This window comes from Thunnus thynnus, chromosome 6 (assembly GCF_963924715.1).
Source record: "Thunnus thynnus chromosome 6, fThuThy2.1, whole genome shotgun sequence".
Taxonomy (NCBI): domain Eukaryota; kingdom Metazoa; phylum Chordata; class Actinopteri; order Scombriformes; family Scombridae; genus Thunnus; species Thunnus thynnus.
Genome location: NC_089522.1, coordinates 6204462 through 6223238, shown reverse-complemented (window position 1 = coordinate 6223238; position 18777 = coordinate 6204462). Strand labels below are relative to the sequence as shown.

The 18777-nt window shown below is 38.4% G+C and overlaps 2 protein-coding genes across 4 annotated transcripts in view; both read right to left on the bottom strand.

Annotated features, from left to right (window-relative positions):
* Positions 1-6514, bottom strand: part of chchd6a (coiled-coil-helix-coiled-coil-helix domain containing 6a) — an 84700-nt gene extending 78186 nt beyond the window's left edge. Inside the window, exons 1-4 of one of the 3 annotated variants that reach the window (XM_067591422.1) lie at positions 6303-6514; positions 3933-4044; positions 2843-2963; positions 1463-1595 (exon numbers count right to left, since the gene is read on the bottom strand). In XM_067591422.1, coding sequence (XP_067447523.1) covers positions 1463-1595; positions 2843-2963; positions 3933-4044; positions 6303-6386 — 450 coding nt within the window. In that variant the 5' untranslated portion in view covers positions 6387-6514. The remainder of the gene's footprint in view (positions 1-1462; positions 1596-2842; positions 2964-3932; positions 4045-6302) is intronic. The other 2 variants (XM_067591423.1, XM_067591424.1) reach the window with 2 other exon arrangements.
* Positions 6515-6807: 293 nt separating this feature from the next.
* On the bottom strand, positions 6808-12501 carry LOC137185318 (E3 ubiquitin/ISG15 ligase TRIM25-like). Its single transcript, XM_067593656.1, has 4 exons — positions 11703-12501; positions 10711-10850; positions 8838-9005; positions 6808-8251 (listed from the first exon to the last, which is right to left on the bottom strand). The coding sequence occupies exons 1-4, from the start codon at positions 12324-12326 to the stop codon at positions 7543-7545; spliced, it is 1641 nt and encodes a 546-aa protein (XP_067449757.1). The 5' UTR covers positions 12327-12501; the 3' UTR covers positions 6808-7542.
* Positions 12502-18777: the final 6276 nt, after the last annotated feature.

Genomic DNA, 18777 nt, shown 5'->3' with positions numbered 1-18777 from the left:
GGCATCAAGAAACTGATGGCCTTCCAAACAGGCCTCAAGGACAAGTGCATCAACACAGAAAAAGAAACAAGAGCAGAGCAAGAGGAGCTGAAAAAGCACACAGAAATTCTCAGTGCCAATAAGACTGCCACTCAGGTGAGGGATGGTATCATGCAGAATCAAAACGAAGTGCTTCAAAAAAAATTATGAGGCATTGAAAGTGGCACATAAACAAGTCAACTACGTACTAGTTGAGGCCAGGCAAAGGTGGGGAAGTGATCAACGTCTGATCAAGAAAGTGAGGGCTGAACAGGAAACCCTTCATCAAAAGATGGCAGTCCTGCAGCAAGACGTCTCCGTGAAGGAAGAGGCTCTTCAGAGACACTGAACTGAACGTTGAGCTCCCGACCAAGCTTGAGGCTGAGAGAGACGACCTTGAGATTGAGGAGGAGGCTGAAGTGTCTGAGGAGAAGATCCCAGAGCAGATTTCAGCCTGGAAACGAGTTCACCACTTTCTGGGGTAACCAAAAAGGTGGAAGAGGAGGAGGCAGCAGGAGGAGTGAAATTGAGACGCCTGCATCCTGATTGGCCGGCTATGCACATGCAAATTTCAGTGAGCGACTAGGGTTCATTTACTTGTGTCCCAATTGTCAACTGCAGTTGTAAAGGTTGCTAGGTGACAGGAGCGGCACTTCGCAATCCAAGGATAAAGGCAGGAACAGTTGATGATGCAAATAGTAAATCCTCACTAGACCAGACCGTCTCATTTAAAAACACTTGGTTTGGCCTTCGCAGTCTACAGAGGATGTCCTCCGTAGACTGTGAAGGCCCCTGAGCTGAGACACAGCTAATGTAAGTCTTTCTGGTTGCACTGTAAACACCAGTTGCTCTTCTGTGTATTTCAGACAAAATAGCTGCTCAGGAAGTGTTTGCTGTAGTATTTAGACACTTGCTGTTACCACCGTAACCATAGTTGTCTCCAAATCAACCAGGAGTGAAATCTTAAGGATTACAACTTTAGCCACTTCAGTCCATCTTCACTTCCTTAGAGGTTATGGCATCTAACAAAATTTGCTAAGAAGAATCGCTATTTAAAAAAGAGGTGTACTTTATTTGAATGAAAACTGACAGCACTCACTAAACAGCCAACAGTTGCATTATGAATTTGCAGATGTTGCATGTTGTCAACATACTTTATACTAATTGCCACAGCTTCAGGTACTGATAGACTCTTCATGAAAAACATGTCCAAAGGATCAATTATTGTGTACTTTGAATGGCCAGCATAACAATTATTAAATGACTAGTCAGTTTAAAACATCCCATCATTAATTAGAAGTCAGTTATGCTGGCCAGCTTCTGTATCAGTGTGACTGTGCTAATGTTGGAAAGAGAATATGTTTGAACAACCATGCATACATGTGATTGTATGTATATGTGTGTGTGTGCGCGCGCACACATGCGCGTGTGTGTGCATGTGTACCTGCTGTTTGGCCTTCTCAGCTTCATGGCGTACTTGTTGTCTCTCACGACTCATTGTTTTAGACATCTCCTCCCTCTCTCTTTGTGCCACCTTGGCCAACTCCTCCTTCAGTATTGTCTGCTGGCGTTCATACCTGAAACACATACCAGACATGCACACGCACACACATAATAATATTTCGATTCATTGCATGCTACCATCAGTTTCTGCTTTCCAGCATCTTCAAATCCTTTTAATATTTATTTCCACAAGAGGGCAGCATACAAAAAAATTTCAAACCACTCAAATACATGGACTATCTAAGATGTGCTGAATCTCAGATTCAAGTGATATCTAAAATTTTAATCTATTTTATATTACTTTTTTTTTTTAAACTAATTTGACGCTTGCAATTCAAGAATGTGTTTTCTGTTCAGGGCTGCAACCAAATGTCACTCATCCTATAACCAGTTTGACCTTAACTTTATTGAAAGGCTGTCTGACGAAAAAAAAAAAAGAAAATACAAATACACAAAACTTTTTTACTGTTCCCCAGTTTAAACTCCATCTCTCAATTATCAATCAGTACCTCCCTATTTTTGATTATTGCCATCCAACCCAAAATAACTGACTCTTTCTCGGTTCTAACTGAAGTCACTCAACAAATCGATCCATTCTATTATTTTTGCTTGCTTAAATTCTCTAGGTGATTTTTTGTTTTGTTTTTATTTATGGTAAGTGATACGTGATACCCTTGCTCAAAAAGCTCTAGCAAACTTTCTGGCCAGTAATTTTAAGAGGAAGCTCCACCATATCTGCATATATAAGTTGTTAGAGAGAGCATAAGCCAATTCATATCTCTGCAATGGTCACAATCTGTCCTCAATGTGTCTTGGGTGCGTTTACATCTGTATTTAGAGCTGTCCACTTGTGATCAGATCACCCGCGATGGATGTTAATACCAGGTGTAAACAGAGCCAGTTTTGCCCTGAGGCATCTTACCCTGCTGCAAATGATTTTAGTTTTCTTGACCAAGCGTGTGGTGTATAGTGTTAAGACCAAAACCTAATTTAACTCTTTTCAGGGCAAGGTAAACAAAACCCAGACACAGTGGTTTAAAATTATTTGAAAGAAGAAGAGAGGTACTGTTAGGCACTACACAACATATGAAATATAACACAATATTGGCAGTAACAGAGGTCTTTAACAGCAGATAAAGTAAATTTAAGTAAATGCTAAGCTATGCATACATCCTGGTTTAAATAGTTATTTTTGCACATCAATTTATTAAAGGTACCTTTATCATCAAAGGTTTGAGTTTACAAGGTGTTTTACAATCATCTTGAATGCTAATCCGCCAATCAGAATCTGTTTCACAAACCGATAGTTTCTTCAACCCACCTCCTCTGTTCTTCCTTGGCGTAAGAGGCTGGTTTGCTAGTGCTGGGCTTGGAACTGGGTTGGGCTCGGTGCTGTGAGCTCTGCTGTGGTCGAGAGCTTGAGCTGGTACTACGAGAGGCACCTAGGGCAAAGACAGAGTACAGTACAGTATTAGTATTAAAATAAACCCTAAGACAGAAAGAATTATTACATAGTGTGATTTAATATCCAAGGACTGAGTGTATTGGCCCGAATATATAGGACAATATTTTATTCTGGGGTCAAGGGTTGTAGACAATTACAAATTCACAATATCATATATTCCTAAAGTCCATTAATACTGTGTCTGTTAGTTAGCATTTAAAATGTTTCATTTAACTTAAAGAAGTTCTGACAGCCTGTATTCATAACATGTGTTGCTGCCACACAATAAATAAATTCTCAATGAGTGAAAATGAGTTGAAAACGTCTCCAACAATCTTGACTGCAGACACAGACCTGTGACTAGAATCATCTGTAAAGCTGCTAATAATCTCCACTGTCACAGAGCGTCATGATGAAGAGAGTCTGACAAATGTTAACTACCAGATAAAAATGAGCCTGACGGCTTCAAGACTCAGAAAGGAAAGAGTGCGAGTATGCAACTGATAGACGAGCCGGACAAATGTGGCGTTTCCTTTTCGCTTTAATGTGAGTATTTCACATTTAATTTATCAAGACTTCAGAGAGAGAGTGCCACTTTATCCTCAGACTAACAGTATCTCTGGGAATCTGTCCTTGTCTGCAAGTATTCTGCATCTTCAAAAAGTCTTTTTCCCAAAACCAGGTGTTGGAAATGAGGTTGTTTTATAATTAGGGTCGTCTTATATTCAGGTCAAAACATTCTTTCTGCTATGAATTTATACTCTCTAAGCAGAGACAACCTGGATGACATCACCAGGCTTATTTGTGTACTTTTGTGTCAGAAAGTTAAACTTCTCAGACAAGTTTTTTATTGCCTTTTCAGCACACACACACACACACACACACACACACACACACACACACATCATCTTTAAGTTAACTCTGTTCTCAGCAAACGTTGTGTGGGAAACACTGAGGTGCAGGATACCTGTGTCTTTCTGAGGGCTTGTTGAGGTTGATGATGATGATGATGATGATGATGTACGTTCTGGAGCGATGTTGGCCACTCCTCTCATCCTCTGAAGAACATCCTCTGACAGCTACACAAGGGGATGAAGAGCAATTTTTGACAAAGATCAGAGACAAGACCAAGGATAGGTAGACTAGAGACAGAGAATCAACAAGTGAAAGAAGTGAAAGATGGAGAAACCAAAGCCTAATTTATTAGCTTTGTTTTCAGTCAATGACCATACATGTGTTTAGTTGAACTCCAGATTGCTCCGAATGTTTTTGCTTTGTTTTCTTTACAACAGAAACAATGAGAAGCCTGTCTGCAAGTTTCTACAACTTAATAAGAGTTAACTAGAGCATAAAGCACATTGTGCACATAGTGTGGTGTCCTTTATTTGAATGAAAATCATCCGTTCATCTCTTATAATCATTTAGGAAGTACAGAGTAACTTTGGCCTGGGACAAAACAAATGAATCCACAAAGTGTGTCAGAATACAATGGATCACTGCATCTCTACTTTGTGTGTGTGTGTGTCCAGGGAAATTGGTAAACATAGCTACATCATGAACCACAGTAGGCAGCACCAGTGACTGACTCACGGTTTCTATGACTCACAACCTTTGAATGGGAAGGCAGGGCTAGTAAATAACATTAACTGTGAGGCTTATCGTTTTTTACAAACATTTTTACAAACATTATGATGCATGCAAGTACAAGAAGTATAAACTCTAAACTTGCTTGAACTGCATACTCTTTTAATTTATATTCCACTGGTAGTTCAAACTTCACTAGCATTTGCGCAAGTATAGCTAGGTCTGATGGTGCCTTCATATCCTGCAGGAAATTTGGATATTAGGGCTTGAGAACGTCCAAGAAAATTCTCATACATCTCAGAAAGAAGGAATTCACTACGGCTACAGTCACTCTACAAGCATTGATGCACTTACTGTGTGTGTGTGTGTGTGTGTGTGTTTGTGTGTGTGTGTGTGTGTATGTGACATTAAGCTTTCATTTTGAAAGCAGCCTATATTTAGAAGATTAAAGATAAAGCAAAGCACAAAAGCACCACTTCACTGACTTCCTCATGTTGAAAGTTTACAATCTGTTAGACATGTGACCACACCCAGCACCACTATTGGGTGTGCTCATCACAATTGTTCTCTACCTCTAACCACACTCAACAGGTTGTGATGGACAGCGTGCATTAGTACACATCACTGCAACAAAGTCAGAACCTCAACCACCTTTTGTTTCCATTCCCCCTGACTGTGTAGTGGTCCTCATGTGGTGACATGAAGTCCTGTCGCACATGCAGTTTAGAATTAGGAGCATTTAGTGTTAATGCAACAAATATCTCTGCATATCCAAATCCAGCAAAAAATCTTTGTCATGTGATTACACGACTGCCTAGAGGTACGACTCGACGTATAAATTTTAATATGATAAATAGTGTAGCCCCCGTGCATAGAAGCCATAATTACTAACGTACCTCAGCTGCTACAATACATTTTTGTGGACAGAATGGATTAAAAAAAAAAAACATCCTCACAATTAACTACGTTAGAAATGCTTAAACATAAAGTATTGTAATATTTCTGGCTACATATACAATTGTATTACCACTTCAATCGTTGGTCATGACTTGCACTTCACAAAATTCCGATATTTCCAAAAGCACGGGAAGGCAACAGTGCACGCCAAACTTCATTGGGAATCTGACCATTTAAACCCAACTTGGTTATGAAAAACCATCCTCACAGCTACAACAAGGACATATGAGACATCTGTGGGAATCATTACTTAATTTCGCAATACACCCAACGTGCAACTGACATAAACCAACAAAATATTAGCCAACAAAAACGCTTGTTTCGCCTCTTAACTACCTTATCTTTACGGTAGCTAGCAAACGCTACGCGGTAGCTAGTTTGCAATGAAAAATGTGCCATTTCAAATGAATTTAGTACTGCTATGTGGATAACAAGTATGCCGAATTTACCAGAAGATCATAAAGGTTTCTGCAAGGCGTTAGTCATCTGCCAGATGTGTTCCTTTGCCAATAATCAAGACACACTTCCACCTACATCAAATTATGATAGAAGTTTGGCGTGAGGAAAAAATAGCATGAATCGGGTCGTAAATCATCCTGCCCCTTCATCACTTTACATCCTCCGCACTGTCTCAACAGTGCTTACATAGGATGTTGTCCTAACGTTAGTTCAAGTGAGAATAAACTGGTAAATTAACTTACTGTACAGCAACATGCTACCAGCTAGTACAGAGCTAGGCGTAGCTAACATTAAAGTAACTGTTAGCACGGCTTATCAGTAGCTAAATTAGCATTACCTTTACTCCCCGCAGAATCCTGACTCTGTCCTCATCATCGACACCGAAAGACACTTTTCTGGTCGTACTCTCTCCCGAGCCCATGCCTTCTGGTGTAAACGTGACAGCTTTTCTAATGACGTTTCGTATAATACTATTACTAGCATGGGATAATGTTAGTATCTTGCCCAGTGACAGAATGTGTGACAGATGGGATCAGGGTTGCCAGACTCTTCTTAAACCATCCCCCTCTTACAGGTGTCTATAATCCCACAGCATGCTTTCCTATTGATGTATTATTAAGGTGCAGTTGGCAACTTGAAATATTCATCAAAAAAATATTTATCTACTTGTTTTTTGCACGTGCATTTCGTTGAAATTAGAACGGGTGAATCGCTGATAGTCCCCCATTTACAGCCCAACCTGGCAGCCTTGATGTTCTACACTAAAGCAACCTTGAATGAACTGTGGTCAAAGGGCCATATCAACTATGGATGCACATTTTGATAACACACACACACACAGACATTATCATCTGAGTTTATTTGTAGCATAAACACAAAGCATGTCTCATATTCCGCCTAAATGTCAGGGTTTACGCACATTAGTGTTTACAGTATATAAAGAAAATAAAAGGCAAACACACAACATTCATTAGACATTTGGTTACTTTTCAACAAACACAAAAAAACTGAAACATGCTAAATATTAGCGTCTCAGATAGAAAGGTTAAAAAGAAAATCCCACAAAGCTAATTCATTTATGAAACTCTTATATTGATCTATATACTCCACAAAAATCATCCTAATCACAAATAAAAAACAAAGTTTTTGTAAACAAATTATCTCACGTGACTAAAATGTTACAGGCCAATAATGCAGTCATGCTAGACAACAAATAAACACTTGTATAATAGCATGCCATTTATTAAACAGCCTAGTTTCCCAGTGGTTGAGAACTGATTTGCTGTGTCCACAGCTCTGAACTGTGGGACTTGACACAAAACAACATTGTATACCTCTGGTAGTCTGAGTCAGGAAGTCATTTTTCTACTGGTGCATTCAGTTACACATGAATGCACCATTTTGGCACAATTTTGAGTCAATCTGTACTTTTTACAGTATTTCCATACAGGGTTTTGAAAGGAATCAGTAAATACAAGAATACAGAGAAAAAATCTTTTTAGTGGGGGGAGGATTTACTTGGTTGAACAACCAAATAAATTCTCTGCATGGGAAATATTAAACTAAAGCTGTTGTGTTCACATCCCACTGTGCAGTGTGATCCAAGACTCTGATGTGTTTGAGTGGATACTGAATGCTGGGTAAACCGGCTCCCTAAACACAGCCCTGAAAGTATGGAGGTGCTCCCTGCGCCCTTTGGTGCTGTGGAACGTTAATGTCCCCCCCTCATAGTCCAACGCTACCTCAATCCTCAGTGGATGATGGGCCATTTCCGACAGTGCCACATTGCAGGAGGACTGACACACTGTCAGCTTGCCGTTTTTCCACTGCAGTCGCCAGGACACAGAGTTGTGTCCTAGACGACTGTGGTCACCACGGCGAGGGATACTCTTGTAACACACGCCCAGCGACCACATGCTGTTGGCCCCCACTTCTACCACCCATATGTGCTCACCTGATGAGAACCCCTGGCTGCACAGGACCTGGGGTGCGGTTGTAAAGCGCTCTGGGTGCTCTGCATAGGACTGCTTAGTGGAACTGTACTTGACCGTGCGCAGATCGTTGGAGATTATCAAGCTGGGGTGGGCAGTGCAGAGGTTGAAGGAGAGGTCCAAAGGGTTGAGAAGGATACAGAGGGAATCCAGGAGGCGGGTCATTTCTAAGCGGAAGTCTTGGGTTTTGAGACCTGCCTGGAGACGCTTGGTGTTGAGCGGAGCCTTTGAGGGGATCTTGGAGGGAACGGTGCCTGAGACGACTTCCCTCAGCTTGTGCTCAATCAACATGAACCTGGAGAGCAGAAACATTTCCTGGGTTGATTTCCATTGTTTTACCATGCTACTGTATGTAGCATGTGATCTGCTTTGTTACTCTGCATCACATGTCTGTGCTTATTTAAGCTGCATAAAGGCACAGGGGTGAAAATATCTAGGGCCAGCAGACATTTTTATGAATATATATGCATTAAACAATTTGTGTGTATGGACCTGATTGCACACACTGTATATGTAAGAACCCTTTATATTATTATACTATATTTAACAAGTGCTAATAGCTAATAATGTTCATTCTGAAAAAATATATGTACAATGCAATATATATTTCCTTAATTTGTAAAGATAATAATATGAATGACTTGAAAAACATTTTAATGGAACATGTCTCCACAAATCCCTGTTTTTTCTAATCTATCCATATACTATGAGATACAGTAAACACATAATTAAGAACATTGTCAATTTATCAGTGAAAATGCAGTATGTTGAGTTGATATTTCTTTCACTCGATTTCAGAGAGAGATTTTAGTTTATTTGTTGTATTTATTCATTTTAGTTGTAAAAGCAGTACATATTTCTGTCTAAAAACAAAAGTGCACCTGTGTATGAAGAGGCATGTGTCTGTCACATTGAGGGCCTGCATGGCACTTCGTTGGGCCTCCAGTAACTGCTGCTGTTGCTCCTCCAGTGCCTCTAGTCCAATCTGCCAGCTCTTTCTGCGCTGGCCTCGCTCCTCCTCTAACAGCAGATGCAGACGCTCCCTGTACCTGAACGCAACACAGTAAGGAAGGTAAACCTAAAACTCCAGTCAGTGACATTATTATAATGGTGTTCCACCCATACACTTTATTTCCCCCTCCAATTACTAGCTGCACTTTTTTATTATTACTTACTTGAGATAAACTCATGTATGTGGGCTGACACATAGAGTATAGATTTACTTCAGTAAGTTTGAGTTGTTTACTATGAAGTTTTGTTTCACATATTTATATATTTATTGGAGGACTCAGTGATTGTTTAACGTTTAACTTCTGTATCCATCCATGTTATATGCTTTGTCCTTGATGTATCTGCCAGCCCTTGTACTGTATCTTCTCATATACTCAAGTACTTTGTTTTCTTCTGAGAATCTATTGACTGTACTCTTCCCACAGTTGTGCTGATAACTCTCACTCAAATTAGTCATCATCAACTGAATCCTTATTTTTCAAAAGGGAGTTTCAGTGGGGAATTTCAGTGTCTCTTGGTGTACTCACTGTTTTTTTGTTTTTGTTTGTTTTTGTACAAAAATACTGCATAGAACAGTTTTTTATTTTTGTTTTTGTTTTTACATGTAATTAAATTGAATTATACAATACTGAATAATGAGATGAATGATTACTGTAGCTATCAGCATTTTATAATTGAAACAGGACATTTGAACACTTTTACCGGCAGGCTGGAAATGCAGATGAACTGGATTCATTGCATCAAATGTCTGGTACACATAGTTTTGGTGTGTATTTTAATCTACAATAGTCACCGCCTATTCCTGCTCTTCAAGCCTGAGGGAGGAACTGCTGTGGTTATCTGATGTACATACCGTAAATTGTGCTGTCAGTGACTTTTCACATATAACAACCTGTAATTTATAATACAGGAGTGGTAGTCCAACAAAATTCCTTTTTTAACACTAACATAGAACATTGCCTTACTAATTTGAATTCACCTGATTAGAGGAATATACATTTCTATTTTGTAGTTTTATCTAGAAATTGTTGTATATATTTCTATGTCATTAAAGCCTTTGAGATATAAAGATTACATGTTTGATAGAATATATTATTCACATCATTCACACATAGAGGGCATTATAGTACAAAACATTACAGTAATAACCACATAAAAAGCCTTCTCTTTTTTTCTGTGTGTATATTTGGTAGATTGTGGTACATTTCCAAAAGATTGAGACTGTGTTTTTCTTGTCAACAGATGAGGGTGAAAGGGTGAAAGTTCCTGTCATCCTCTGTGCTCTTAAAGCCAATGCTGTCACAACTATTTCTCTAATACATTAAATATTCATGACTAAATACGCATCATTGTTAAAATTCAGAAAAAATATGTCATTAGGTATTATTTATAAAGAGTTTCTCAGGTAATCTGCTTCATCAGGACTGTGTAACTGTGGTTTGATCAACTGTGGTTTGACTGGTAGTGGATAAACACCATTATCCAACAATCTCACAATGTCATCAGATTCTGATTCAAATCTAGGTCAATCCTGATTGGTGCAAATCTCTCTTGCAAAATAATCAAAACTGTTCCAACTTTGGCAGAGAATTGTATGTTCATGGACCTCGTTGCTTATAGTAAGATGCTGATTGAGCAAATATGTTTTTAAAATGCATTTTTCAATACATCATCATATCTGCTTTAGAACACCACAGTTCTTTTCAGTGCAGTAGAAATACCAGCACATGTGCAGTACATTACCTGTCCACTAGTGCAGCCATACCATCCATGACTGAGACAGCCTTGTTGACCAGTTTGTCTTCTATAGCTTCAGAGGCTCCCTGCTCCTCTGCTGTCTTCTGCAGGAGAGCTTCTGTCATCTGCAGCCTACAGGAAACCACCTGAAAACACATATTTCACCTAGTTCAGATTTTTGTGACACTGTACAGTAGGAAGAAAGTCTTTTCTTGTAACATATCATCAAGGAACGAGGAAAAACACACTGTCATTCCCTTTGCATGATGCAAGAGGCCCATGATCATTTTCTTTCTTGAACATGATGCGACTTTTTAGAACAATGGTTTAGCACTTCTACTCTGCAAAGATGTAATTTAAGTATTCAAATCAGTCACCTTGAATTGACAACTCACTTTTACCCTGTCAGAAGTCATTACACTGTTCTCATCACTAATGCATTCTTATCATTCTCCAGTCTCAAGAACACTGGTAGTGTGCCAGATAGCTGCCAGCCACTCTATTAAAAACCTGACTGTGTCACGTTTTCATTGTTGTTTCTCACGGATACAAAGTAAAGCCTCGTCATTATATGTGCGCACTCTAATGCTTTAATTTAAAAATGTTTCCTAGTAAGAGAAATATAATTTGGTAGTAATTATAGGGAAAATAGGAATGTCCTTGAAAGTAAACAAGTACACAAGTAAATATTAATTCATTATTCATTTAATATTGGAAACACTATTCTTTATTTATATTGAATTGTATGTTTGCCTGTAGACAAATCAGCTGTACATGCACTGACTAAAAGAATGTCTAGTTTATACTTGTATTTAATTGGAAGCAAGTAAAGTAAGTGAAAGTATACCAATTAAAAACTCTTACTCTTGTTCTAATTGCCTCTAATCTATATGGATGACTGCAAAACAATGTACTGCTGTACTGTTACAGTAACACTGTGGGAAAAAGTGTATGTAGAATTCATTTCAGGTTAGTGTATCTGAAGCCAATGAAACTACCTTGCTGCGGTTCTCCAGCGCTCGCCTCATCTCCTCTTCGGCTACACTGAAGGTGAGAACATCATGGTTCTTGTGATGGCCTTCGATGAAGCATGTGGTGCACAGCGAGGTCATGTCCTTGGAGCAGAAGTACTCAAGGGGACGCCGGTGGATGGCACAGTCCTTCGTCCCAAACTCAGTCAGGGGCTCCACCACGGAGTGGGCCCTGAACGACTCCTTCTCGTGGTGTCTCTGAAGGTGCCTGGAGCACAGCGACACCTCGCACTTCAGGCAGGTCTTCACAGCCAGTGATCGCTCATCTATACAGTGGTCGCAGTAAACCTCCATCTTCTGGGACGTCTCAGGCTGAATCTCCAGCGGTGGTGCGCTCGCTAAGTAACCCTCAATGATGTTGCAGAGTTTGAAGTTTTTCTGCAGGGTATCTATACCCTGATACTCCTCACGACACTCTGGGCAACGTGGCAGCGTTTTGCCACTCTTGTCCACGGCATCAGTGGTCTTCTGGATACAGGCCTGACAGTAGTTGTGGCCACAGGGAAGAACCACCGGATTAGAGAAGAGCTGAAGGCAGATGGGGCAGCTCAGCTCGTGGGCTAGCTTCTCCTCTGACTTGGACAAAGACATGATGGGAGGTGATGGTGGTGGTAGCTTCTTTTGTTGCTTACTGGTTATTTCTCTTCTCTTGTCACTCTTCTTGTTAAAACCTTGTACCCTTCCTCCCTCACCTACAACTTTGTACTTAAAGCTATCTTTTGTCTCTTCTTCACTCTGTTTCGTCGTCTCACTCGATGAGGCTGCAGGTGAGTCTACAAAGACAACAGTCAGTATACAGAGAAAACAAGGAAGAGAGCAACCTTTATTGTTTACCAGAACAGCAGGAGGTGTATCCACAAATGTGTGCAGGACAGCATTCCTTTCCAAGAGGCCCGGTCTGCTGTGCTGCCAGGAATTCACACCCCCATAGGGACTATTGATGGTACAAATATGCAACGCATGACAGTATTATGATCAAGTCCTCAGAACTCATTTAAGCAATTTAAAGTTGAGAATCAGAGCCCCTCTTTCCTGGGATCCACCATGCATAAATCTAACTCTAAGCAAGAGGAAATCTTACTGTGAGAAATCGTGTTTGCTGCATACACAATTTGTGATAATTGACTAGTTTTAGCTTCAGTTGCTATCAGAAAGGTTAAAGGCTTGAGAGTTCAATAACTCATTAGGTGTATTAAAATCCTTTACAGAACATAAAACATATGTGCTCAATCTGAAGACATCTGAACAGATTCAAGGTTTTATCCAACAGCAACATTATGTTCATTTTGTATCTACAGTACGTATTGCTTTTTGGATGCACAGTAAATGGGGGAACCTGGTTTCCTACACACAGTAGAATCACATGCACAAGACATCTACTGTTGACTGTAAACATCACAGGGACAAATGCTCATTACTTCCACCTCCTTCCGTGTTGTTATGTTTTAATACAGAATCTAGGTGGCACTTCAAGATACTTTTCAGTTGAGGGAGCAAGGTCACCTACCAACAAAAAGTCAAGTGGAAAAAGTGAAAGTGAAGAGCATTCTCTAAGCAAACCATTTAAAGTGGTGGCATCAACTATTTCCAAAATAAGTGTAGGCACTGTATACTAAGTTCTTGTTTGACAAACACATAATACATAGGACCTCATATATAGTAAATTGAAGTATAGAAGCATTCAGTTCCTAAAATAGATAGACGATGTTTACTCACTGACTGAACATAAATTTGTTTACAGAAAAATGTGATTATGTAACAGTTTGACAAACTGCAGCTGTTCTTCAGGCTGTTGAAACAAACAACAGAAGCCCTTCTTAATAACTATCAAACATAGTGAACAGTATACATTATAGTGTGCATGTCTCATTCCTCACATGCATCCCATCTTTCCATTATTATATAGTTTAACATGAGATTATGATGCATCATTGCTGGTTGTACTCTGACATGTTTGTCAGCACGTCTGTAAGTACAGTTTAGGACAACAAACACTGGTGTTGCTTTGAGACAAGGACATCAGGAAGGACATCTGGCAGGCAGGTGTGGGAAACAGGCGCCTGGGAAAGAACAGGGAACCAGCATGAAACAGCATGTAACAAAAAACTTTGCAGATAAATAAATAGAATTATTAGTAGAAACTAATTAGTGGTAGAAACTCGATGAAACAGTCTCAACTCAAGGCCCACTTACTTGCTTGTTCTCGAGCTTTCAACCATCTCACGCAGTCCCCATCAGCAGATTGAGTTTGATAAATTGGCATGGAACTGCAGATGTTCAACTTTTCATACTTTTTAGCACTTTTACACCTTAGTGAATTCAAATTGAAGAAGTGAATTCAAATTGCAACTTTAGAAAACAAACAGAAAAATATGATTTAAATATCTTTTTCTTTGCAAGATGCTCATATTAATATTAAAAATGTTAAATTACAGCATATTTCAGAGGTGCAGAATGTCCTACCATAGAGGATAAAGCATACTCAAAACTATGCATGTGTATGTGTACACAAGTATATTAAATAGCATCTTATGACTTTGTGTTGTACATACATATTGTTGTATGTCAGCTGTATGTCATGTTAACAAATCTGTTTTAGCAGTAAAAGTGGCAATATCACCATTACTTGAATTCTTGAATATACTGTATAATGGGAAACAGGGTAATAAAACACACACACACACACACACACACACACACACACACACACACACACACGAACATGTACAGTTACTTTGAAAACTAAGAGAGAGAGACGCTTGAATTCTTGAATATACTGTATAATGGGAAACAGGGTAATAAAACACACACACACACACACACACACACACACACGAACATGTACAGTTACTTTGAAAACTAAGAGAGAGAGACGCAAACGGTTACTAACAAACAAATGGATTAAGTTGTCGTCATCTCTGGCTCCACCTTGTGTACTTGAGGGTCAGTTCATCCAGGTTAAAACAAACAAACAAACAAACAAACAAACAAAATCACTAACTTATCTCTTGTGGAAACTAGCTAATCAGATAGTTTTGGTTCAACGTAAGCAACTTTTGATATCCATCCCTCAGATTCACCATTCAAATGATATTGAATTTTTTCAAATGAATTTGAATTATTTATACTATGACCATAGCATTAAATAAAAATGACTCATAGCCAGTGTTTTACCTCTGATCATACATGTTGCTGTACCATGTGAATTTTACCCATATTTATATATACCAGACCAAATAATAAAGATGCTTCATTCTGAATTAATACCATTTATTACCACAGGTGTCTTAATTTCAATTTAATCAATTTGAATGTTAATATTTCAATATGATATAACAACACACTAGTCTAACAAGTTATCAAACACTGGCCTCACTCCTTGCAACTTATTTAGTGATCACAAATTGACTTACATGACTAAAAGTATAGTAAGTGCAGTATTAAAAGTATCGTGTATTTAAGTATGAAAAGAAGGTTCTCATCATACAATTGGTCCCTTTTGGTGTCTTCAAGTCTGTCACTAATTTCTGGCCATATATTTTTCATCATCATCATCATCATCATCATCATCATCATCATCATCATCATCATCATCATCATCATCATCATCCCTGCAATGAACCTTTAATGAAGCCTGTAATGTTCAGTTTTTGCTGAAACTGTTGTAAGTGTTGATTCAAACACAGTTTGTGGTGCTGTTGGATTGTTTTTGCATTACAGCTTACTGAGAGTTGTTTCTTCTAATATTTAGTCTCCCATCATTGGTGTCTATACACATCACACATCTGCAACAATAAAAGACACAGTTTAGGATGTTACTTCAAGACAAGGAATACGTCACTGAATCCATTTCCAATTCCCCCAACTCACTGATATCACCAATACCCCCTTTAAATTCCTCATTAGAAATACAGGCTTTTCTCACACTTAATGAAAATGTACCAGACACACTTTGTATTAATGCTTGACTGAAGCTACAGTAAAATATTTAAATTATTTGAAAAGGATTGCAGATAAATTTAGCTGGGAGTTTGGTATATGTGGGCCTCTCTCCTATTTAATTTTCGCTCTGATATCACATAATGTGTATGTGCTGAATAAAATGACAAATTAAAAATCTTGAAAAATATCAAATATAATGGCAGGCCTTGTTTGTGATTTACTGTCAAAGAAAATCTAGCGGCACGCTAAAGGCAGCATATGTCACTCACTTATTTACACAGAAAATTTCAGTTAATGGCATATCATAATTACGCAATTAATCTAAAATCACTTGTCATACCTTGATTGCACACAGCTGACTCCATTAAATGAATTATGTGACTTCTAATGTTGCAATACAGTAAAATCAACATTTTTTTAAAAAAAAAAGAAGTATCTATAAATAATCCACAGCAGACAAATCTACTTTAGGTTGTTCATTCTTCAACCACCAGGTGGCACTTAAAGCTGCCAACTCATTACTGTCATGGAGGCCCCAATCATCTTGTACCAAATGAGACAGAAACCTTAAATTCACATGATCTAGTGCACCTACATGTAAGTGTGACAAAGCAAACAAAGCTGTGAAATCAGTTAATGTGAGTTCCCCATTATAAATGTAGATAACTGCATAACATCACAGTAAAGCCAGAGTTGATCTCTTAGTGGAATAAAATGAAAATGCTAATCTTGCTGTACAAATTCATCAACCAATAATGTGTGCAAAGCAGTGAACACCAGGACACAGGATTTTTCCCCAAAAGAGTTTTTGTTTATTTTGATATGAAGCAACTTTCAGTGCATTGTTAATCATCAAAAGCAATGCAATAATAATGGATCCCACAGCTCAAACAGCAGTTATATATAAAAGTTAGAATTAGCATTGTCAAACAATTCACCACAGTTTTTACAGAATTACAGAATCAATGCTGAATAATATTGATATTAACATACATTGGACTAGACTAGACACGATAGCAGGAGTGTTACTATTCGTGAACAAATTATTTGATTGTGAAACCAAATAGGAGATATTGCATTAAGGAAAATTTAAACTATATTTCTGTAGGACTGATCATGATGGCTAAGCATAGGTTATTGTTAAAGCTATGTCAAATTAGTGTAAACCAACTGAAGATATATCAACAAGGCAGTAAAGCATGATGTTCTCCATAATTCTTGGTGCTCTGTGATCATCTATAAAAAATTTTCTTGTCATTGTTTTAATGACTTACCTCTTTGAGTCTGTGCCATCACCTCAATCAACAAGTGCTATAAGTGCTCTATAATTAATTGTTGTGTGCCTCCCACAAACAGGTTTTATAGTAATCTCAAATGAACCTTTGCAAAGCCCTCATCAAAAGCTCTCTTTTGTTACTCTAAAGTACAGCTACTGTGTGCTGAACTGGAAGATACTGGACGTTATATCTTTCAGCCCAGTTCTCAGAGCCTGAACATCAACATTCCTCAGTGGGCCTCAGTATGGAATCCAAAAGATCACAAACAACAACAAAATACATATAATCTGCAGTTCAGTCTTTATAGAAACAGATCTGACTTGCTCATCTGTGTGGTGGCCACCAGCAGAACTGTTTCCTATGCACTTCAGTCTGGACAAACCTGTTGGGCAGGAGCTGCGCCCAGTGATCAGAGTGAGATTTGTCAATGTCTACAACTGTCATTGTGATTAAATTCACCTTTGTTGAATCATTAATACCAATATTATCAGTATAACCCTGTATTTACCTGATTAGTGATTGTATTTTCATTGCTAAAGTGCAAAAGATCATACTAACATAACTTCAGTAAATATGCATTGAAATACTATTAACTTAATCACAATGACAACATTTTATAATAAGGAAGTCAGACTTGTTACACTTTACAAATTGAATCCTAGGAAACTACAAAGTGTTGCATGCTTTTGACAGACAGTTGCTTTGGTTGATCATAGTGGAGAAATTTCCTTGTTACACAATATTGAAGTTTTGCATGGAATCCATCAAAAATCTATTCTACAGTATTGAACCGAGGAGTTAAAAACAGATTCAGGTGTTGGATTTTCACTGTATTTGTCCACATTTGAATAATATCACATCATTTCAAGGACAGAGGAACGAAATGTGTAAAGATCCAAGAGGAAAAGGATTCCAGGACTAATATTTTGCTGTGATCTGTGAGTTGTTTCGTAAATAATGAACCAACCAGACACTGGTGAGTGTCATGGTTGTCTGTACAGGGCAAACGGGAGGAGGACCCAAAATGCAGACACCAGAGACAAAAGGACATGTTTGGGAAAAAGGGCTTTAATAATCAAAATCTGAAACAACAGGCTTACAGGTGGCAAAGGCAGTCCAAAACAGGCAAAGAAGTCCAAAAGGGGCAAGGCAGGCAGGTCAAAACCACGTTTTGACCTTCTGCCTACCAAGTAACAACAGGAACAGGTAACAGATAAGAAACAGGAGGATACATGGTGGCTGTAGCGCAAGTCTACAACAAAGCAACATAGACAAACTGGCAGAGAATGAATTACAGAGGACTGGTATATGTAGTACTGGGACTGATGGGGTAATGAGCAGCAAGTGAAGACAGTTGGGGAGTGGCAACATGTGAGCAGGTGGATGTACTGGGAACCAGGAAGGAAAGTCCAGGGGCATCTGGTGGACAGGTTAAAAGTTATTTCACAGGAATTTACTGTATTATTTTACAGGGTTTTTTTTTGTTTTTTTCTACATTAAGTGTAAATGCCATAAAAACACAGTAAATTATTTTTATTAAAAATATTCACCATAAAATAAAGGCTGTAATCTGTAAATTAATATAATGGAATATTATAGTTTTTTTATTTTTCAATTACTTAATGGTCTTGAATGTTACGTTACATTAAATTCTATGTAAAAATACAAATAATACACATTCTATTACTGAATGTAAAATTAAGAATAGCAAACCAAATCTACTCAACAGTAACATGTTCGAACTTTGGTTAGAGCATGTCTCAGGTTAAAAAAATGAATATGTTCCTGCACTACCTTCTAACTTTTGTATCCAGGCAGGCATG

Bases quoted from the DNA above. Each gene is read 5' to 3' on its own strand.
- LOC137185318 (XM_067593656.1), bottom strand. From the start codon at position 12,326: ATGTCTTTGTCCAAGTCAGAGGAGAAGCTAGCCCACGAGCTGAGCTGC. The intron at 9,006-10,710 runs GTAATGTACTGC...TGTTGCGTTCAG, and splicing joins ATGGCTGCACTAGTGGACAG to GTACAGGGAGCGTCTGCATC. The intron at 8,252-8,837 runs GTGCACTTTTGT...TCTGCTCTCCAG, and splicing joins ACATGCCTCTTCATACACAG to GTTCATGTTGATTGAGCACA.